Source organism: Akebia trifoliata, chromosome 2 (genome assembly GCF_017979445.1).
Source record: "Akebia trifoliata isolate Shusen 1 chromosome 2, ASM1797944v1, whole genome shotgun sequence".
Taxonomy (NCBI): Eukaryota; Viridiplantae; Streptophyta; class Magnoliopsida; order Ranunculales; family Lardizabalaceae; genus Akebia; species Akebia trifoliata.
Window position 1 is genome coordinate 17,336,242 of NC_141376.1, and position 24,424 is coordinate 17,360,665.

The window sequence follows — 24,424 nt, forward strand, 5'->3', positions numbered from 1 at the left end:
CGAGAATTCCTAAACAAAAAGTTTACTGGTATAACAATTATTTACAACATGTAATGAATAAACATATTAAAATTTAAATCATGTTGGTTTTGATATAACATAGCATTCAGATAAGGACTAAAGAAATAGTAAAACAATTTAGATAAATATCAATCTATCAGTTCTATCAAATATATCGTTATCCATTCTAACGTGATTTCAAAGTATAAACATCCATTTATTAGCGTATAATAAAAAGATATATAATACAAACACGACAGTGTAATCAATAAAAGGATTAAGGGACACGCCGATATGACAGCTTTGGCATGATTAATCGATATTCTAAACTCCTCAAAATGTGAAATCCCATCATTTGCATCATGATGTGGACATACTTGGGTTTGATATAGTCCAAAATTTGCTGATAATGGATGACCATCATAGCAGAAGTCTTAGGAGTTAAAAGCCCATTGATTGCTTTTACTACATCTTAATTAAAGTGCATCAACATCTATTCTGGAATCAAGTTCATCTAAAATAGCAAAATCAGCTCCAGGGACTGGAAAAAAGGGAAGAAGTTTGATTGTGCAACGGTAAAAGAAAGTGTACACAGCTATGATGCCAATGGAGAAATATAATTATAAAGATATTTCCAAAACTTAGTGCATTTTTTTGTATAGTTTTGTCACCCATAAATAAAGCATTGCCAAAGCAGAAGCAACATGTTAACTGAATTACAAAAGCAAAATTGCATGAACAAACTCGGAGAGTTAATCATGATCGCATTTTAATGGGAAAACTCTGATCATTGAAAACCCAAAAGAATTAGTTGAATATTGAAGTAAAATTGACGAAGTCTGCATGTCCAAACACATTTTGGTCATAAAGAATTGTTTTAGTGAATTTTTTGCTCTCTTGAATTATTCAAAATCAGAAGTTTAACTTAAAAGTTTCAGCCACATAGTTACTTTGTTTAGAATCTCTGTACTATTTTTGAGATCAAGGATTACCTACAATTGGTTTCTCTCCAATAGCAAATACTTTGTGACCGTAATGAGTTAGATATTCGCACGCACTCCCTCTATTAGTTTTCAATCACTTTGGGCTATAACTCATCTAGGAGGCCACTGATTGTGCTGGCTGAAATATGAGTCACTTCCTTCTTTTGGAAAGAAAGATGTTTCGCATTTTTTATTGCATCATAGTTTCTAAATACCATATCTTAGAACAAGAAGGCGACCTCTGACCAATTTTTAAGCTTTTCTTGTTGTGAAAACTATTGATTGATGGGAATTCCTAATTCTAAAAGGATGAAAATTTAAAAGAACAAAATTGTTCATCACAAAAGGTGGTAATTTTATAATCTCTCTTTATGTTACATGTATTTACAATAATGCCAAAGCTATTCACACTAAAATGCATCAACTATTAGATTACGACTTTTCATTGCATATAGATTTACTGTCTGCCACAAAGAACCGATCCGATTGAGTGGATGTGGAAGTCTAATGAGGATATCTTTAGAGAGATTTACCTGACATCACAATTTTATTACAAAATTCCCTTACTTTGTCAAGTTACCGAACAAAATTACTTTATTTGGACCCACATGGATTAACAAATTGGAAATCCAACTTCACATCCTTCTAGATTTCATTGAAAAACTTAGATTCAAAAGAACAAAAGTTATTGAAAAAAAAAAACAAAAAATCCTTTTTGAGCTTGATGGTAGTATAGAAAATTGATAGCAATCGAACTGCCAAATGGTGAAAATTGACTTTTTTTGAAAAGAAATTCAAAATTCTTAGAATTTTGCACTTTATAACCTCTGTGGCATTAGATTGTGGTGTCTTTTGGATGCCACAAAGGTGTGCTAAACAACACATTAAACGCATCAATTTGAATTTTACGACGTGGATCCCCACTTAAGGATTGATGGGTAACAACTTGATAAATTCAGTCAAGGTTTGCTTGGCACTTCTCCATGATACAGCTCCATCGGCCATCATAAAAATGTAACTTGATGTTGATTTGCGTGAATCGACACAGCCAGCAAAGTCCGAATCTGAGTAACCAATTACTTCCAGATTGTCCGTCCGTCTATACATAAGTATGTAATTCTTAGTTCCTTGAAGGTACCTCATTACTTTCTTTGCAACTCTCCAGTGGTCTAAACCTGGATTACTCTGATATCATCCAAATATTCCCATAACAAATTCAATGTCAGGTCTTGTGCAGACTTGAGCATACATTAGGCTTCCGATAGTAGAAGCATATGGAATGTTTTTCATTTGTTCCCTTTCAAGATCGTTCTTCAGGCATTGGTTCAAATTGAACCTATCACCCTTCACAATGGGAGCAACACTTGGTGAACAATCTTTCATCCGAAATCTTTCTAAAATCTTATTGATATAGGTTTCCTGCGACAGACCTAAGATACCTTGAAATCTGTCTCTATGGATCTTAATGCTAATGACATAAGATGCCTCACCCATATATTTCATATCAAAGTTTTTAAAAAGGAATTGTTTCACCTCATGCACCAAACCCTTATCATTGGTTGCTAGCAAAATATTATCCACATATAAAATAAGAAAACAAATTTTACTCTCACTGACCTTCTGGTATATACATTGATCCATAATATTTTCTACAAAACCAAATGAAGAAATTGCATTATGGAATTTTAAATATCATTCGTGGAATACTTGTTTTAAATCATATATGAATTTCTTAAGCTTGCAAACCAATTGCTCACCATCACTAGAGGGGAATCCTTCAAGTTGTTTCATGTAAATTTCATCCTCTAGATCTCCATTAAGAAACGTTGTTTTCACATCCATTTGTTGTAACTCCAAGTCAAAATGGGCTACTAATGCCAAAATAGCACGTAAGGAATCTTTCTTAGTTACAGGAGAAAATGTCTCCATGTAATCAATTCCTTCTTTTTGAGTGAATCCCTTAGCAACGAGTCTTGTCTTGTATCTTTCAATGTTGCCTAATGAGTATTTCTTTGTCTTAAAGACCCATTTATAATCAATTACTTTTGCACTATTAAGCAACTCAACCATGTTTCAGACTTTGTTACTCCTCATAGAATTCATCTCTTCCTTCATGGCATTGTACCATAATTCTGATTCTTTACAACTCATGGCTTGTGAAAAATATTTGGGATCATTTTCAGCTCCAATGTTGTAGTTAGATTCTTGCAGATACACAACATAATCATCAGGAATTGCTGATCTCTTAGTTATAGAAAATCTTCTTAATGTCGTACCATCATCTTCTTCGGAAGTATGAGGTTTAACTTGTTATTCAAAAGTCTCGGGCAACTCTTGAACAATCTGATCTACCGGAATGTTGTCAACAACTTGTGGAACTTCAATGATTGGCTGTTCAACACAAGTTTGTACTTGAAGGGTGCTGTGAACAATAACCAATCTATTACCTGAAGTAGAAGGTTGAGTCTCTGAATGGTCCTTCTCAGAACCTATAATCCTTATTTCATCGCTCCCTCTGATCAAGTCATTTTAAGAAACTTTGAATTTCTTGATTCCACAATCCCAATACTGCAAGATGGATAAAAAAATCTATAACCTTTAGACCTTTTAGCATATCCAATGAAATACCCACTAATGGTCATTGGGTCCAACTTCTTTTCTTGTAGATTATAAATTCTTATTTCAGACGGACATCCCCAAATGTGCATATGTCGTAAACTCGGTTTCTAACTTTTCCATAATTCAAATGGCATTTTAGGAACAGTCTTGATTAGAACTCGGCTTAATATATACGCTGCCCTCTTAAGTGCTTCAGCCCACAAGAAATTAAAAAGATTGGAGTTGCTTAGCATACTCCGCATCATGTCTAATAATGTTTGGTTTCTTCTTTCTACTACACCATTTTGATCCGGTGAACCAGGCATGGTGTATTGAGTAACAATCCCATGCTCTTGAAGAAACTTTGCAAATGGCCTAGATGCTTATCTATTTTCTGTGTATCTACCATAGTATTCTCCACCTCTATCTGATCTCACGATCTTAATTTGTTTGCCGCATTGTTTCTCTACTTCAGGCTTAAAGATTTTAAAGGCATCTAATGCTTCGTTCTTGTTATGAATCATGTAAAGATACATATATCGTGAATAATCATTTATGAAGAAGATGAAGTATTTCTGACTATGTGAGTCCATGGCTGGACTACATATATCAGTGTGTATGATTTCTAATATGACCGAACTCCTATTAACACCTTTCTTTGACTTGTTAGTCTACTTTCCCTTTATGCAGTTTACACAAGTCTCAAAATCAGTAAAATCTAGAGTACTAAGTACCCCATCATTTACTAATCTTTTAATTCTTTCTATGAAGATATGACCTAATCTCCGGTGTCATAAGAGGAATCCTTATTAATAACTCATCTTTTAGTGCTAGTTTGAATATGTATAGCATTATAAGTAGCATTATTTTGTAAATTAATGCAGTAAAGATCATCAGACAAAATACCATTCCCAACACAATCAGATTTATAAAATAAACTAAATGATGTTTCTAAAAAGTGAAAGAAATATCCAAAAGGTAGAAGTCTTGAAACTGAAATCAGTTTCTAGAAAAACTTGGAACATAAAAGATCTTTTCTAATTCTAAAAAAAATCACTACTTAAAGTTAAACAGCATGTCCCTACAGCCTTCACATGTGAGTCCATTTTGTTTCCAGATAAGATGCTTTGCTCACTTCCCACTGGTTTCCTTAGGTTTTGCAAACACTGCAAGGAATTCGAAATGTGAATTGTTATTCTAGAATCAATCCACCATGTGTTAATATTTACATTAACTATATTAGATTCATAACAAATAAATGAGATTGAGTTACATTTGTCATTAAGCCATTTATTAAATTTGGCACATTCATTCTTCACATGTTCTATTTTTTTACAAAAGAAACACTTGAAATTTTTCTTGATGTCAACTTGGAGAAGTATTTTATCTTTCCCTTTTTGATTAGCCTAAGATTTGCATTTTTCTCGCGTAGCCAGCATTGTACTCTCACCCAATTCCATCATTAATCTCCCTTCCTCTTGAACACACATGGTCATGAGTTCATTAATTGACCATTTGTCTTTATGTGTATTGTAAGAGATTTTGAAGGGTCCGTATTGATCCGGAAAGGTATTCAAAATATAATGCACAAGAAAGAACTTAGACATTTCAACCTCGAGATTATTTAATTGAACCGCAATATCCCTCATATGCATGATGTGGTCGCACATACCTTTGACACTGGTAAGCCTTAGGGATGAGAACTTCATGATTAGGGTACTTGCAAATGCCTTGTTTTAAGTGATGAATTGATCATCAATGGCTTTCAGCAAATCCCGAACATTATCATGCTGATCTACAGAACCACAAATACCAACAGAGATTTTTGTCTTAATGAATATTACGTTGAGACAATTAGGTCGCTCCCATTTTTTATAAAGCGTAATGTCCGTTGTAAAGTTGGTATCAAAAATTGCAAGTGAATCGTCTTTCCTAATAGGATAATCAATGTCCATCCATCATAAGTGAAAGAGAATTCTCTCTTTCCATACTTTATAGTTATCATCCTTTAATTCGGGAATATCATATCGGATATCAGAAAAATTCACAGTTTGTCAAGCTGCATAAATTAAAAATTACATATTTATGTTAAAATTGATACCTAAATAATTTCATATATTACCAATGTAAATCATACTTAAAAATTGAATATAATGATCAAGAATTGCTCGTGGGCTAAATTTTTAATTCAAAAGATTCAATCAATATTTATGATAGAATTTATCAAATTATTTAATTAATTTATAACGATAAAAGGAACATAATTATTATAAATTTGATATATATTCTATCTTAGATTAAACTTTATGATAAAACTATCAAATTATTAATTCATAATTCCTGTGAGTAAGTTATGAATAATTTGATATTTTATCCTCATTAATTATATAAATATAATAAAAATTCATGTGAGATTAAATTTATTATATTAAGTATAATTAATTACAATTGATGTCTAAATAATCTTTATGTGATCCTAATTATAATTTTATTCAATTAAAGATGCTGTGGCTATTTTTCAATTAACTAAAATTATATGGATCACTTAAACATTATTCTTTTATGCTTAAAATATTATTTTGCATAAAATTAACTGAAACTAACATGTCATTATTATGCATAATCAATCCTATAATTTCAAGCATAAATATTCATCCAAAATTTTGCATAATTAATTTAAACAGAATAATTAATTCATGCAAATATATATAAATATGAATAAATTACATATAATTAAACAAACTAAATATCATATGTAAAATTAAATAAATAAATAAATAATAAAAAGTAGGCATGGTACTAAACAAATGCTTAAATATTTTTAGAATTTATTTATTTTATTTTATAAAATTAGTCATCTTTAACCTTCAGCTGATCCGATTTCGATCCAATGCAATCCAGTAATCAAAATCGATCTCCAAATCATCATTTTAACACCAAAAGATTGTTTAAAAAATACATAGAAATTAGAAATCTAATTTCTCAATGATTTCTATCTCCAATATGCATCAAACTCAAATTTTAAAAATAAAATTTCAACCAAAAATAGAAAATTATATATATATATATATATATATATATATATATATGGGTCCCGTTCGGCACCCTAAGTTTTACCACACACTTTAACAAACGCGTTTTGTCTTACATGGGTTAGAAGTTTCGTAATGAGCTGATTTTTGGTGAGGATGATCTCTATGGTGAGGAGATCATCCTCACCAAAAATCAGCTCATTCCAAAACTTCTAACCCCATCAAAATTGATTTACAAAAAATGGACGGTCCACGATTTTTCAACGTGTAAACATGGGGCTAAACATTTCGGAATGGGCTGATTTTTGGGGAGGATGATCTTCTAATCATAGATATCATCCTCACCAAAAATCAGCTCATTCCAAAACTTCTAACCCATGTAGGACAAAAAACGTTTGTTAAAGTGTGTGGTAAAACTTAGGGTGCTGAACATTTCCCTATATATATATATATATATATATATATATATATATATATATATATATATATATATATTCAGATGCATAAAAAATAAAAAATAAAAATATCAAGGCAGAGATTATATATATATATTCAGATGCATAAAAAATAAAAAATAAAAATATCAAGGCAGAGATTTTGTAGCTTTGATACCAAATGTAAATCAATGATCTGAATCTGAAAATCGATTCTCAAAATAAATACGAAAATAAATCTAAGAATTGAAATCTGAAAAATGCCCAAAAATCTGTATAAAATACATACCTCCAACCATTGACTCGTATGTACTTTTGTCCTTGTTTTTTCTGTCTCGGTTAATACTTCCAAAATCAGATCCACTCACATTAGATGGTGTAGACTGAAGGAGATTGAGTGTTTGAGTTTTGGGGACCAAACGAAACTTAAATAACCGGATTTGATCGAGGCTTCCATCAAGCACTTGTCCACGTCTTGGTTGAATGTCACAACGTGATAGATTCATGGGTCATGTTTCTTAATGTCAGGAAACGTGATGGTTGAAGACACTGTGAGCCACTAAATAACTACGAAAAAGAGGGGTTTTGGTTTTTTAGATATATCCGTAAGAATCGGAAGCTAACATCCCATACACTTTCAAGTCATCGCGAATAATCTTGAGGTCACTCCATCATTATTCATCTTTAAAAATATTAAAAATGAGGAAAAGAAAAGAAAAAAAAAATCTGTAAGCATGTGAGCGCAATTATGTTCTTCAAAGTTGAAATTTGAGGAGGAGAGAAGGGAATATGCATAGAGGTATATAAAATATGAAGGGTTGAGACTTGTGAAGTAAGTTATTTGTCTGATAAGATATTAAATATTAAAATATCACTCCATAATTATTAATTACTATTAATTAATTATACTACTAAAAAATAAATATAAACATACTTTTTAAAAGAAAAAATTAAGAAAAAACCTTATTTACCCAATGAGTACCCAATGGAAACTTGATTCTTAATGGGTCCTTAAAATTACTACCCATAAGGTCTCTCACAATGGACCCAAAACCTATTAATCTATTTCAGGTACATCGGGAAATCAGGTACCCATTGACACCCCTAATTTGAATTGCATCGTCTATAAAAAATGACTACAAAAAAGAAGTCATTCATCAACCGTTGATTGGGGGATTTTCTTTCCTAATTTGAAATTTAGAAAATCCTAGATTAAGCATAACTCTTCTTCCTTTCCTTCCTTGTGTGAGAAAAACTCTTTAAGTTCTAAAGAGATTGGTTATGAGAGTGATGAGGAAAAATATGAGAGGTCTGTTACTGCTAAATCTGCTCTCTTTTTCTTTTCTGCTATTTTCCTATGTATCTGTTTTTTCGTATATATTTATATGACTTGTGATATGTAATTCAATTGATTGATGTGTTAATGGAATAAGTTGGTGTGCCAATATTAGTTCTCTAAAAAGAAGGATTTAAGGGAGGTAAATTTTTACTTCCACTGGAATTGGCAGCAACAAAATTATCTGATTTCCCTTTCAGATAGACACTTGAGAAAAATCTTCCACTGTCATTGCCAATCTCTTTCCCATAAATGAGATCAATGGAACCAAACTTCTTAGAAGTGATTGGCATAAGAAGGGATCTATAATAAGCATAAGTCTGATAGGGAGAGATGGTTATGACTTATGAGGTGAAGGACATAGAGAAAGACAAAGAGAGTTGGGGTATACAATTTATGGAGATTTGTAAGACCCACAGTTAACGATTAGAAACTTAACAATGAGCACCCACTCGCCCTTATGTAGCTTACCCATGTATGACCTCATGGTTGCAGTGCAGATTATTCAATAATGTTGGGAATCCTTTAATTGAGATACAAGCACAATATAATAAAGATCATACTTTTAGCAGTGAAAAAGAAAATTAGACAAAAAAGAAACTTGAAACTGATGCCCAAATCTAATTAATTATTTTTAAAGATAAAATTCGCAATGTGTACCATCGACAAACCATTTAGCACTATTTGTTTCCAATCACCTAGGATTTATAAGAATAAAAAAGAGATTTTTTGTGATGAATAAAGGTAAAAAAAGAGCTACTAGAAAACCAAATCCTTACTTAAAATAAATTTTAATGGTCAACAATCTATTTTTTCAAACTAATTTTGCATCAAACTATCGCCTTAACTCAAGATTTTCCACAATGGGACTGGTCCCGAATCCTGATTATGGTGTGAGGGTACCTACATTCATGTCGAGACAACTCAACAATTTCTAATAGCACATCGATTCATTTATTGACCCAGAAATCTCACACAAGGCTGGATGTAATGTCAGAATATTAACAAAAAATTTAGAAACATGTGACTATCAGGCCATCGAATCAACTTCATTGATAATTCCAAATTTTTAGAACCAAAGAAAAATTAGGTAATTTGGATTTTTTTTCAAACATTGTAAAACTGTGATGGATGATAAACAGTACAACTATCAAATGTGTTTTGTACATAAGCCCAAGAGAGGGAAATAAAAAAAGGTGTAGTAAAGTGAGGGTTTTGTACTTAACACAGTATTTTACAGAAAATAAAAAAATAAATAACTTCTTCTCAATAAAGCAAACCCAGTAGCTTGATCTTCAACCCTCTTGGTCACAAAAGACAGAACTTTTTCCTTCTAGTAAACCAGAAACCAGATACTCACATGAAAACTATTTCCTTCTTGGTCACAAATGATCCTTGTTTATACTTTCCTTCTCTTCTAGCATTTTTCTTTTCTTTCCCTTAAGAGAAATGAGTTTTATCACATGAGGTAACGGCTGCCCTTCTATTTGCAAACAAGTTGGGATCAGACATATGACCTTAGGGGTTTGATCAACCCATAATCCTAGTTTCCTTCCATGCCAACTTCGGCTAGTCACTGCAAAAGATAGTTTGCCACTTACATTTATAATGACAAAAAGACTAGATTTCATTAAAAAAAGGGATTTAAAGACCCTCAATACATAAAACATGTACCAAAAATAGTGTCCATACATCATTTGAATTAGGAGTGTCAATGAGTCGGGTTTGGGTCGGTTCCATGTATACCCGAAATCAGACCCGAACTTGAACATTGGTTTCGGTTCCGAGTATGAGATCCTTGGAACCATAACCAACCCATCAAATACCCGATACCCATTGGGTACCCATTAATATAAAAATAATAATTGGACTTGATTTCTAAGGGTTATTTTGCTCAAATGGATTACCACATTAGTAAAATCCAATACCACAGCCCTCTAAATTTCATCCAAAAACTCATTTATAAAAAATTCAAAAAAAATATATATTTTGGGCTTGATCCAAGGTTGAGAATGGATGGCTACAGAACTTACACCTAACTTTTCAAAATTCAACAGTCAAAAATAACTTTTTTTGAACATGTTTTTATATTCGAAGTTCATAGAAGTTGTCCTCTACAACCCTAAATCATCGGATCGTGTTTTATTGTTGCAAGATAAGACCAAGGAGTCTTAGTAAGGGTAAAATCCTTACTAACTAGCTTAGTAAGGCTAGTTAGACTCTTCTATTTGTTTATATTGTTTCACTAAACGTTTTAAAATTTTTAAGAGTGAAAAATAACTTTTTTTAAATGATTTTTTTTCAAAGTTCAAAGAAAATTTTCCTATACAGCCCTAAATCATTTGATCATGTTTATTTATGTCACAAGATGAGACCAAAGAGCCTTAGTAAATACTTACTAACTTAGTAAGGCTAGTTAGACTCTTCTATTTGTTTATACACTTTGAATGTTGAACAGTGTGTTTCAATCTTTAAAGAATTGTGTTGGAGTGACCTCAAGATTGTACCTCATTTCGCAAATATTAATGTGAAAGTGGATAGGAACCACAAATACTTTTTCAAACGTATCTCGATGAAAAGCATCTAGGGTTCCCATACACTTTCAGGTCATCGCGAACAATCTTGAGGTTACTCCATCATTATCCATCTTTAAAAATATTAAAAATGAGGGGAAAAAAAAAAACTAACTTGTAAGCATGTTAGTGCAATTATGTTCTCCAAAGTTGAAATTTGAGGAGAGAAGGGAATATGCATAGACGTTTAGAAAATATGAAGGGTTGAGATTTGAGAAGTAAGTTATTTGTTTGGAAAGATATTAAATATTGATATATCTCTCCATAATTATTAATTACTATTAATTAATTATACGACTAAATAATAAATATAAAAAAACTCTAAAATATATTTTTTTAAAATACCCTATTTACCTAATGAGTACCCGATGGAGACCCAATTCATAATGGGTCGCTAAAATAACTACCCATAACCGACTTGAAAATTAATCAGGTCTCTCACTGTGGACCCAAAACCTATTAATCTGTTTCAGGTACATCGGGTAATCAGGTACCCATTGACACCCCTAATTTGAATTTCATCGTCGATAAAAAAGGATTACAAAAAAGAAGTCATTCATCAACTGTTAATTTGGGAATTTTCTTTCCTAATTTGAAATTTTGAAAATCACAAAGTAAGAATAACTCATCTTCCTTTCCTTATGTGAGAAAAACTCTTCAAGTTCTAAAGAGATTGGTTATGAGAGTGATGAGGAAAAATATGAGAGGTCTGTTACTGTAACATCTACTCTCTTTTTCTTTTCTTCTATTTTCCTATGTATCCCTTTTTTTCCAATATATTTATATTAATTGTAATATGTAATTCTATTGATTGATGTGTTAATGATAAAAGTTGGAGTGCCTATATTAGTTCTCTAAAAAGGATTTAAGGGAGGTAAAATTACCTGTAACATTTTCCTCAGAATTTCATTCCCCTTCTTGAGTTCGTCAATTTCAATAACTTGTTGAGCATTGTGGGCCTACAATAAATTGATAAACTTAATACATATATAGTGAGTAACATAGTTTAGATACACGGTAAAACAACTTATAGATCATGAGTACATGGAATGTGATGAATACAATAATTCAGCATGCTTAAAACTCATGCAATGAGGGATTGGTGCATGGCTGATGTTAATGCTACAAAATAGGAACAATAGGCTTCTTTATAATTTCGTTCTGTCGGAGCAAAAGTGTGTCAGATTCAAAGAGGTACTTAGAGGAAGACTTTATAGATTTCGAATACAATAATAACTCTTAACATGTACAAAAAAATATTTTAAATTAGAAATATTGTGAAAATTTCACTTCAAACCATGTTCATTTGTTTGCTTACTTCATTTTATCTGATTAATTTCTTGTCTCACGTCAAGTTTAGATTCGAAGCTTCAAAGCCACACCATGTCTCCACCAGTACATAGAAACTTGGGAGAAAACCAAAGAGCCTTACAAAGCTTGTACAACCAACAAGTACAACAATTTGTTGCTTGACCTAGGCAAAATAAAAGGATTAGAAGTAGAATATCGGCTGCTCGATCAAGAGCAAGGAAACATGTTTGTCTCTTACAGATTGATATTTTTATTCAGTTATATTTAATAGTAATAGCCCAATAAAAAGCACAATTCTGAGACAGTACAAAGGTGAAGTCAATGCAAATTATCCAATTAAGCTCTATCGTCTTCACTACTTGTATCCCCAAAATTTTGAAACAACCTTCCATTGAGCAAAAAGCACAATTTAATAAAGATCATACTATCAACAGTGAAAAAGTAAATAAGAAATTAAAGAAACTTGAAACTGACGTCCATATATAATTTATTATTTTGAAAAATAAAATTAGCACTGTGTACCATCAAAAGACCATTTAACACTGTTTGTTTCCAATCACCTAGGATCTTTAAGAAAAAATAATAATAATAACAGAAAAGGAGATTTGTTTTTAAAAAAGGTAAGAGAAGAACTATTAAAAAACCAAATTGATGGTTAAAATATATTTTAACGATCAACAATCTACTTTTTCTACCTAATTACGTCACTATTATGCAAGGAGACCCAAAACCAATAGGAAAAAAATTTCACAACTACAGTGAAAACAGTCTACCACCAAAGTTTGCATCAAACTATTTCCTAGCTCTAGATTTTCCACAATGGGACTAGTGCGAATCCCAATTCAAGCATGAGGTTAACCACAGTTATGTTGAGACAACTCAAAATTTCCTGATAGCACATTTATTCAGTTATTGACCTAGAAATCTCACGCAAGACAGGATATAATGTCAGAATATTAACAAAAATTTAGAAACATATGAATATAAGGCCATCGAATCAACATGATTGAAAATTCCACAATTTCATGACCAAGGAATAATTCGATAATTTGCATATTTTTTTCAAACATTATCTCATCTAATTGTTCAAAAATTCAATTATCGGGTAGATCGGGCAAATTCAGATAGGATAACCACTCACATGCATGATTTTAAAACTCAGTTTCACGTCTCATTTCGTCCATGACTAATATCGAGCTGTCTTGGACGAGTTTTCCAATATTTTTGAGATGTCTCGTTCAACAATGAGAAAAATGAATGTGGGTTTTAAACCTTGTCTAATAGATTGACTTGTTTGTCCATCTCATTCATGCTTGATACTGAGATGACTCAGGCGATATGTCTTGGTCTCGGACGAGTTTTGACACCATGCTCACATGGGTTCAGAGAGGCTAGAGGAGAATCACTCAAATCCCTCCTTATCTAGAAAATTAAATTTGCCTCCCTAAATTGAAAAACAGAGGGTATTAAAGAGGATTAACCAGTTCACATTGAACTTAATTCAGAACATAAACTTAAGGTCCTAATTTCATCCCTTGATCTTTAGTTGGTTTGTTTTAGCTTGTTCATATCTAGGTTTCAGAAGGGAAACTTAAGGTCCAAATAGCACTGAACAAGGTCTAACCATTGAATGTTGTTTTAGGATCTATTTCTCATTATAAAAGTTTGCACTGATCCTAACTTCAATACAGATAGTATCCCTATACTCTCTTTAAAGAGTTGAGTTGGAGTGACCTCAAGATTGTACCTCATTTCACACATTTTGATGTGAAAGTAGATAGGAACCACATACTTTTTCAAGCGTATCTTGATGAAAAGCATCTATGGTTCCCATACACTTTCAAGTCATCGCAAACAATCTTGAGGTCACTCCATCATTATTCATCTTTAAAAATATTTAAAATGAGGGAAAAAAACCAACCTGTAAGCATGTGAGTGCAATTACTACCCATAACCGACCCGAAAATTAATTGGGTCTCTCACAATGGACCAAAAACCTATTAATCAATTTCGGGTACATCGGGTAATCGGGTACCCATTGACACCCCTAATTTGAATTCATCGTCTATACAAAAGGATTACAAAAAAGAAGTCATTCATCAACCGTTGATTGGGGGATTTTCTTTCCTAATTTGAAATTTAGAAAATCCTAGAGTAAGAATAAATCTTCTTCCTTTCCTTGTGTGAGAAAAACTATTCAAGTTCTAAAGAGATTGGTTATGAGAGTGATGAGGAAAAATATGAGAGGTCTGTTACTGTTACATCTGCTCTCTTCTTTCTTTTCTTCTATTTTCTTATGTATTCCTTTTTCCTATATATTTATATGAATTGTGATATGTAATTCCATTGATTGATATGTTAATGGTAAAAGTTGGTGTGCCAATATTAGTTCTCTAAAAAGAAGGATTAAAGGGAGCTAAAATTACCTGTAACATTTACCTCATAATTTCACTCCCCTTCTTGAGTTCTTCAATTTCAATAACTTGTTGAGCATTGTGGGCCTACAATAAACAAATAAACATAATACATATATAATGAGTAACATTGTATAGATACATGGTAAAACAACTTGCAGATGATGAGTACATGGCTTTTAAATAACTGGTTTGTCATGAATACAATAATTCAGTATGCTTAAAACTCATGCAGTGAGGGATTGGTGCATCCCTGATGTTAATGCTACAAACTAGGAACAATACCCTTCTTTATAGTTTCGTTCTGTCGGAGGAAAAGCGTGGCAGGTTCAAAGAGGCACTTAGAGGAAGACTTTATAGATTTCAAAAAAGCCCCAATGAGATTGTCTTCCACCACCACTGCCTTCCTGTTCCACAATAGAATGATACAACCCGAAGCCCCCCAAGACGGCAGAGCGTACCACCAAACCAAATTAATACCCCAAATCTCCTTGATCACCCTATCGTCCACCTTATCTAACTTTGACTCTTGCAAAACTCCTATGTGAGGTTTGTGTTGATGCAGTATAGCTTTGATTGCTGCTCTTTTCGGAGCAACATTCAGCCCCCTAATGTTCCACGACAAGATTTTAATCGACAACAGCTGCTAAGCATCTTCCGACCCTCTTCCCTTGTGTGGCTATGATTGGAAATTCCTCTACCGATCTCTTTAACTGAATAATCTCCTTTTTCAATCTTTTGTTCCTTTCCTTAATCGAATTTTCACATCTCGGTAAATGTCGCATAATTTTTAACCTAGAGAATTTAAGCTGGAATCTCTTCCTTGACAGCATCTCCATTTCCCCACTAACAGGGGGAGCCACCCTTGAAAGATGCCATTGTCCTACCACCTTCTGCATGCAAACCTCCACTCCCTTGCTAGTTTTCATGACCACATTGACGAGTAATTGAGACATCTTACCCTCATTACGTACGGACATCCCTACTTTCAATCCGACTTCCAGAATGTTAGCCAGGATCTGTTCGGTCAAATTCCCTAAATTCTTATGATGCTTTTTACTTTCAATTCCTACTCTTACTATCGCCGTTGTTTCAGCCGATATACTCCCTTGTCCTTGCAATCGTCTCAGATCTCCCTTCTCATGATCAGGTTCAAGTAAGAGTCTTTTGTCCCTCTCAGTCGATATTCTCACAAAAGGTCTTGTTGATATTCCAAATAATCTACCCTCCTACAAGATATCCTTTCACCACACCTACTCTCTGCCCCACTGAAACCACCCAAAGGAGTCGAGGAAAACAGGGTCCAAGGAACCCACGATTCTCCTGAATCCTTTGTCAAGACAAAAAGGATATTCCCCTCTACCCCTATGCCCAAACCCCACATCGTAGGTGATAACCTAGCCTTAAATGGACCTTGAACGGCAGAACAACGGTAACTTTGAGCTTCTGTGCCTAGAACTCCTTCTACAAGAAAATTTCGTCCAAACGCACTTACCTCCCTACCCGTTGTACTCGGTCTCCCTTCGGTAATGAAGCCTTTGCAACTCATAGTTCCCTAACCCCGCTCCTGTAAATTCTTGTTACTCCTCTCTACCTCGCTTTCTATCGACCTCAAGTTTGTCGAACTCTCAAACAGACCTGCCTTCTCGCCTCTTCTGTTTCGAAGTCTCATCCTCCTTGCTTTGTAATGAGAAACTAAAAGACGGGCCTTCTTGGTTCTCTGCCCATGCAACTTCTTTAGCCCAGCCTGTTTATCTCCAGCCAGATCGGACTTATCCTTGGGCTTACTATTCATGTTCGTGGATGGGTCTCCGAACCCTGATACTGGGCTATAAACTATCAACCCAACACTGTCCAGCCCTACTGCATGGGCCTCGCTATCCAGCCCAACTTTAGCCCGATTCTCTGATATGATATGAAGCCCAATATCCAGTCCAATATTGACATGGTGATTCTCACTGTTCAGCCCATCCACCTCTTGATCTTGGATTATACTGTCTGAGGACCCTTCAGCACCGACTTGAAGCTCACGGTCCAGCCCAACAATCTCCGTATTTTGGCATGCACTAACATGAGGCCCCTCATCACTAGCATGGGCCCCTGAATTCATAGCCCCCAAGTCTGACCTTTTGGCCCTTTTCTTATCCAATGCCCCTACCTTGCGTAACCACTTCATATATGTCAAATTTCTAGCTGCCTTACATAGTAGCTTTACCGTACGAAACTGGGACTTCTCCCATCAACGTGGTTTTCCGCCTGTAATACGCTTGCCACATATATTGCTGTCAGGACAAAACTTCAACAAGGTAATTGGATGCTTCTCTAATACGCTTTCTTCCCCCGGGCTTGTTACTTCACAGATAGAATTGTTAACTTCAAGTTCGTTGCTCATTCTCGCTCTTTTCTCCTGCAGCCATGTCTCCTCCACAAGGATGCCTGTCTCGACTGGGTTTCTATTTCCCTTACTTACATCCTCCTCCATCATCCTTTCCCCTCAAATTCAGCAACTACCACTTCGACCCCTAATGCGTATCTGCATCCGTCCACCCAGAGATGGAGCTCACGTGGCATCCTCCATGTAGAGCATCCGACTTTCAGTTTCACACTATCCAACCTCGCGCAATGAAGCATAGTCGATTCTACTTCCACAAGGCTACCCAACTGGTCGCCGATCTTTTTGAAAGTAAAACTACCCCATAAGTGGAAAGGAAGTCCTCTAATGTGAGCCCAGGAACCCCCAACCTTCCATTCTAATTTTAAGGCGTTACAATCAGCAAACCAAGGTCATAAATGGAAGGACGTTTCACCCACCTTGACTATTCTCCTGGGATTTACCATCAGGAAATCTGATATGTTCCCCAATATCAAAATATAAGAAAGGTGTTCCCAATACAACAGTTTGATTTCCTGTGGTTGCTTAATGCCTCGTTTGAAGTCTGTTAAGAAACCTTCCCAATCTGCAACCCGAGAGCTTGCTTTGCAAATAAAAGCCCATCTTCATTTTCCAAAGACTTTACCAGTATTTTTTGTTTGTTTCCCCCAAAAATTAAACCTCACTTCCGCACTTGAACTATCTGTAGCCTTCATCTTGGCGGTCTGTGGGTTGCGAACAACCTCCGCCCACGAACTGCCTACCCCCACACCTCCCTCCAATAGAACTTCCATCCCCTCTTCTGATTTTGACAACATCTTTAGGGCAAGGTCAACTTCTCCCCATCCATTGCCACCCGGTCCTTCCAAAAACACAATAGCTCGCCAGCGAGCGTTTGCTGAAAATTGTTGAAGTTTCAAGAACTTTCCGTAGCTGTTTTGCTCTCCTTGAACGAAGAAGATCCTACCATCCTTAGCACACTTTGCCCTGGAGGAATTCAATGAACCTCTTGCTAAGTCCAATTGGTTCGAGACCCAAACAGCGTCGTCCTCCCTGAGTTGAATACACGATTCAAACCTTTTACCTTTCTTTTAATCTCCACACCTTTTATGTTCTGAATCCATACCTCCCTGATCGCAAACAACTTACGTTTCACTTTCACTTCCAAGTTCCTCATTGGAGAAATTTTTCAACACCACCACTTCCAAGCGCAAAAAGGGAAAAATCAAATGTGAAATCTTTAACATGAAAAATCAGTCATCCTCACCATGTACAAATGTGAAATCTTTAACATGCTTCATATCCAAATCACGCAGACTGATCATGTATGATGACTCTATATGAGCAGACATTGTACCTCCAGAGCCACAGGCATCATCATCTCCAGCTAAGCCAGAACCACCTTAACAGAAAATAAAATTCAAAAAACATCATAAAACTGATGTGCCAATACTAGTTCTCTAAAACGAAGGATTTAAGGGAGGTAAAATTACCTCTAACATTTTCCTCAGAATTTAATTCCCCTTCTTGAGTTCGTCAATTTCAATAACTTGTTGAGCATTGTGGGCCTACAATAAATAGATAAACATAATACATATATAGTGAGTAACATTGTATAGATAAATGGTAAAACAACTTGCAGATCATGGGTACATGGCTTTTAAATAACTGGTATGTCATGAATACAATAATCCAACATGCTGAAAACTCATGCAACGAGGGATTGCTGCATCGCTGATGTTAATGCTACAAAATAGGAACAATAGACTTCTTTATAGTTTCGTTCTGTCAGAGCCAAAGCGTGTCAGGTTAAAAGAGGTACTTAGAAGAAGACTTTATAGATTTTGAATACAATAATGACTCTTAACATGTTGAAAAAATAGATAAATTAAAAATATTATGAAAATTTCACTTCAAACCATGTTCATTTGTTTGCTTACTTCATTTTATCTGATTAATTTCTCATCACACGTCAAGTTTAGATTCGAAGCTTCAAAGCCACACCATGCTCCAACAGTGCATAAAAACTTGGGAGAAGACCAAAGAACCTTACGAAACTCATACAACCAACAAGTATAACAATTTGTTGCTTCACCTAGGCAAAATAAAAGGACTAGAAACAGAATATCGGCTGCTCGATCAAGAGTAAGGAAACATGTTTGTCTCTTAGCATACTTAGCCCTGGAGGAATTCAATGAACCTCTTGCTAAGTCCAATTGGTTCGAGACCCAAACAGCGTCGTCCTCCCTGAGTTGAATACACGATTCAAACCTTTTACCTTTCTTTTTAATCTCCACACCTTTTATGTTCTGAATCCATACCTCCCTGATCGCAAACAACTTACGTTTCACTTTCACTTCCAAGTTCCTCATTGGAGAAATTTTTCAACACCACCACTTCCAAGCGCAAAAAGGGAAAAATCAAATGTGAAATCTTTAACATGAAAAATAAGTCATCCTCACCATGTACAAATGTGAAATCTTTAACATGCTTCATATCCAAATCACGCAGACTGATCATGTATGATGACTCTATATGAGCAGACATTGTACCACCAAAGCCACAGGCATCATCATCTCCAGCTAAGCCAGAACCACCTTAACAGAAAATAAAATTCAAAAAACATCATAAAACTGATGTGCCAATACTAGTTCTCTAAAACGAAGGATTTAAGGGAGGTAAAATTACCTCTAACATTTTCCTCAGAATTTAATTCCCCTTCTTGAGTTCGTCAATTTCAATAACTTGTTGAGCATTGTGGGCCTACAATAAATAGATAAACATAATACATATATAGTGAGTAACATTGTATAGATAAATGGTAAAACAACTTGCAGATCATGGGTACATGGCTTTTAAATAACTGGTATGTCATGAATACAATAATCCAACATGCTGAAAACTCATGCAACGAGGGATTGCTGCATCGCTGATGTTAATGCTACAAAATAGGAACAATAGACTTCTTTATAGTTTCGTTCTGTCAGAGCCAAAGCGTGTCAGGTTAAAAGAGGTACTTAGAAGAAGACTTTATAGATTTTGAATACAATAATGACTCTTAACATGTTGAAAAAATAGATAAATTAAAAATATTATGAAAATTTCACTTCAAACCATGTTCATTTGTTTGCTTACTTCATTTTATCTGATTAATTTCTCATCACACGTCAAGTTTAGATTCGAAGCTTCAAAGCCACACCATGCTCCAACAGTGCATAAAAACTTGGGAGAAGACCAAAGAACCTTACGAAACTCATACAACCAACAAGTATAACAATTTGTTGCTTCACCTAGGCAAAATAAAAGGACTAGAAACAGAATATCGGCTGCTCGATCAAGAGTAAGGAAACATGTTTGTCTCTTAGCATACTTAGCCCTGGAGGAATTCAATGAACCTCTTGCTAAGTCCAATTGGTTCGAGACCCAAACAGCGTCGTCCTCCCTGAGTTGAATACACGATTCAAACCTTTTACCTTTCTTTTTAATCTCCACACCTTTTATGTTCTGAATCCATACCTCCCTGATCGCAAACAACTTACGTTTCACTTTCACTTCCAAGTTCCTCATTGGAGAAATTTTTCAACACCACCACTTCCAAGCGCAAAAAGGGAAAAATCAAATGTGAAATCTTTAACATGAAAAATAAGTCATCCTCACCATGTACAAATGTGAAATCTTTAACATGCTTCATATCCAAATCACGCAGACTGATCATGTATGATGACTCTATATGAGCAGACATTGTACCACCAAAGCCACAGGCATCATCATCTCCAGCTAAGCCAGAACCACCTTAACAGAAAATAAAATTCAAAAAACATCATAAAACTGATGTGCCAATACTAGTTCTCTAAAACGAAGGATTTAAGGGAGGTAAAATTACCTCTAACATTTTCCTCAGAATTTAATTCCCCTTCTTGAGTTCGTCAATTTCAATAACTTGTTGAGCATTGTGGGCCTACAATAAATAGATAAACATAATACATATATAGTGAGTAACATTGTATAGATAAATGGTAAAACAACTTGCAGATCATGGGTACATGGCTTTTAAATAACTGGTATGTCATGAATACAATAATCCAACATGCTGAAAACTCATGCAACGAGGGATTGCTGCATCGCTGATGTTAATGCTACAAAATAGGAACAATAGACTTCTTTATAGTTTCGTTCTGTCAGAGCCAAAGCGTGTCAGGTTAAAAGAGGTACTTAGAAGAAGACTTTATAGATTTTGAATACAATAATGACTCTTAACATGTTGAAAAAATAGTTAAAATTAGAAATATTATGAAAATTTCACTTCAAACCATGTTCATTTGTTTGCTTACTTCATTTTATCTGATTAATTTCTCATCACACGTCAAGTTTAGATTCGAAGCTTCAAAGCCACACCATGCTCCAACAGTGCATAAAAACTTGGGAGAAGACCAAAGAACCTTACGAAACTCATACAACCAACAAGTAAAACAATTGTTGCTTCACCTAGGCAAAATAAAAGGACTAGAAACAGAATATCGGCTGCTCGATCAAGAGTAAGGAAACATGTTTGTCTCTTAGAGATTGATATTTTTATTGAGTTATATTATATAGTAATAACTCAATAAAAAGCACAATTCTGGTACAGTACAAAGGTGAAGTCAATGCCAATTATCCAATTAAGCTCTATAGTCGTTAGAGCTTTTATCCCCAAAATTTTAGGACATTCTTCTATTGGGCAAAAAGCACAATTTAATAAAGATCATACTGTCAACAGTGAAAAATTAAATAAGAAAGTAAAGAAACTTGAAATTGACATCCATATATAATTTATTATTTTGAAAAATAACATTAGCACTGTGTACCATCAAAAGACCATTTAACACTGTTTGTTTCCAATCACCAAGGATTTTTCTGAAAAAAAAAAAGAAAAAGAAAAGGAGATTTGTTTTTTTCATAAAGGTAATTGAAGAACTATTAAGAAACCAAATTGTTAGTTAAAATATATTTTAACTATCAACAATCTACTTTTTCAACCTAACTTTGCCACTACCATGCAAAGAGACCCTAAACCAAAAGGAAAAAATTTCACAACTAAAGTGAAAACAATCCAGTACCAAAGTTTGCATCGAACTATTGCCTTAGCTCTAGATTTTCCACAATGGGACTAGTACCGAATCCCAATTGAGGTATCAGGGTAACTTCAATTATGTTGAAACAACTCAACATTTCCTAATAGCACATTGATTAAGTTATTGACCTAGAAATCTCACGCCAGACGAGATCTAATGTCAGAATATTAATAAAAATTTAGAAACATAAGAATACAAGGCCATCGAATCACCCTAATTGAAAATTACACAAGTTCATAACTAAGGAATAATTTGATAATTTGGATTTTTTTTTTCAAACATTATCTCATCTAATTGTTCAAAAATTCAATTATCGGGTAGATTGGGGAAATTCATATAGGATAACCACTCACATGCATGGTCTTAAAACTCGGTTTCACGTGTCATTTCGTCCATTCCTAATACCAAGTTGTCTCAGACGAGTTTTCCGATATGTTTGAGACGTCTCATTCAACAATGAGAAAAATGAACGTGGGGTTTTAAATCTCGTCTAATACGTTGACTTGTTCATCCATCTCATCCATGCTTGATATCGAGACGCTCAAGCGATATGTCTTGGTCTCATACTAGTTTTGACACCATGCTCACATGGGTTCAGAGAGGCTAGAGGATAATCACTCACATCCCTCTTTATCTAGAAAATTATATTTGCCTCCCTAGATTTAACAACAGATGGTGTTAAAGAGGATTAACCAGTTCACATTGAACTTAATTCAGAACAGAAACTTAAGGTCCTAATTTCATCCCTTGACCTTTAGCTGGTTTGTTTTAGCTTTGATCAAATAGCACCAAAAAAGGTTTAACCATGGAATGTTGTTTCAGAAATTACTTCTCGTTATAAAAGTTTGCATTGATCCTAAGTTCAATATAGATAGTATCCCTATACACTATAGAAACTTGGATGGATTATTAGAAAATACAATGGTAAAATAATTACCTCGTTAGTGGAGATCTTGCTGGCTGGCATAACCAACATGTAAACCTCTAAGGTTAGCATGTCTATTCAAAGCATTCTCAAGCTGAGGCGGAGGTAACTGCAAGTAGCAAATAACAAAAGAAGCAACAAAGTCAATTAGTTAAGTGTGAAACACAACTTGTTCCATGACACCACTAATGCTAGAAATGCTTCTTTCTCATATACATCGGAATGTGTAACCAATATACAAAGCCAAAAATAAAAAGAAGTAACATTAATCAGCTAAGCATGAAACAGAAGCTCCTCCATGAGCTATTATGCCACTTGATAGCAGATATGCCGAAGAGGTTTCTTTGTTTAAGTTGGACTGATAATGGTGTCACTTTTGATTTGTTTTGATAATGATTTCTTTACTTTATACTAGCCCCAATCGAACATTAAATGGTGAAGAAGCAGCCTATTTCTTTGTTCCTGTACTTGATCCATGCATCATTATGCGTCACATGATGCGCCGAACTTGAGCCTCAAGGTATAAAATCTGTTTTTAGCTTTTTATATATTTGTTGCTCAAATGCTATAATACAATATTGTGCAATGCCAGTTTAGATAACTACCCGGTCATAATGTCTTTATTATTAAACTTCAAGATCGCATGGGTTTGAGGAGTTCACAAACTCTATATTATTTATGCTTCTTTGGTAAATTACATTTTTACCATTTAAAGAAGTCTTAAAAATATTTAATCTTTTACCGTTTTTAGAAAGTTTCACTATTTTGAAAACGTTTTTCAATTTTCAGTAAGTGCATTAATAGTAAAAAGGTAAAGTCATTATAAGTTTGAAGATGTAAGTTAAAGATGTAATTTATATTATTCAAATTATTAGTAAAATTTTAGTATCTGGCTGAGAATTATCTCTTACGTTTATTATGGCTGCTAGGTTCTATAGTGGTGGTGATTTTCATGTGACTAAGATTAAAATGGGACGGTGACAACAACATCGAAGATAACGATAATAATGGGGGTGGTAGTTGCAATGATTGCACTATGACGATTGTCGTAGTTGGGCTGTCGGTGACAGTGGCGACAATTAAAATATAAAGGGCATAAAAGGATCAGCATTCAAACACTTCCGTTAAAAAATAATAACCATATATTTTTATATAATTTGTTGACTGTCAAAAGTTCAGAATTGTGCTTCACACTTTGATATAAAAGGGAAAAAACATGGTGTTCAAATATTTTTGTGAGTACTTGAGATAACCCTGTTTTTTCAAATGGTTGAAGATGATGAGTATTGAATGGGTTCAAAATGATTTATCCTACAGGTTAAAAAAAAAACTTAAC

At 34.2% G+C, this 24,424-nt stretch overlaps 1 protein-coding gene across 21 annotated transcripts in view; it reads right to left on the minus strand.

Annotated features, from left to right (window-relative positions):
• The window catches only part of LOC147409827 (uncharacterized), an 86,666-nt gene that overhangs the window by 59,670 nt on the left and 2,572 nt on the right, over positions 1–24,424 (minus strand). For 2 of the 21 annotated variants that reach the window (XR_015175416.1, XR_015175419.1), the window contains exons 3-13: positions 23,101–23,197; positions 20,936–21,010; positions 20,710–20,844; positions 19,741–19,815; positions 19,515–19,649; positions 18,546–18,620; positions 18,320–18,454; positions 14,694–14,768; positions 12,275–12,430; positions 11,841–11,915; positions 9,408–9,959 (exon numbers count right to left, since the gene is read on the minus strand). Coding sequence is in view for 9 of the 21 variants with exons in the window: in XM_086431902.1 (XP_086288028.1) it covers positions 16,237–16,857 (621 nt within the window). In the remaining 12 variants the exon portion in view is untranslated. The other 19 variants (XR_015175418.1, XR_015175417.1, XR_015175423.1 and 16 more) reach the window with 19 other exon arrangements.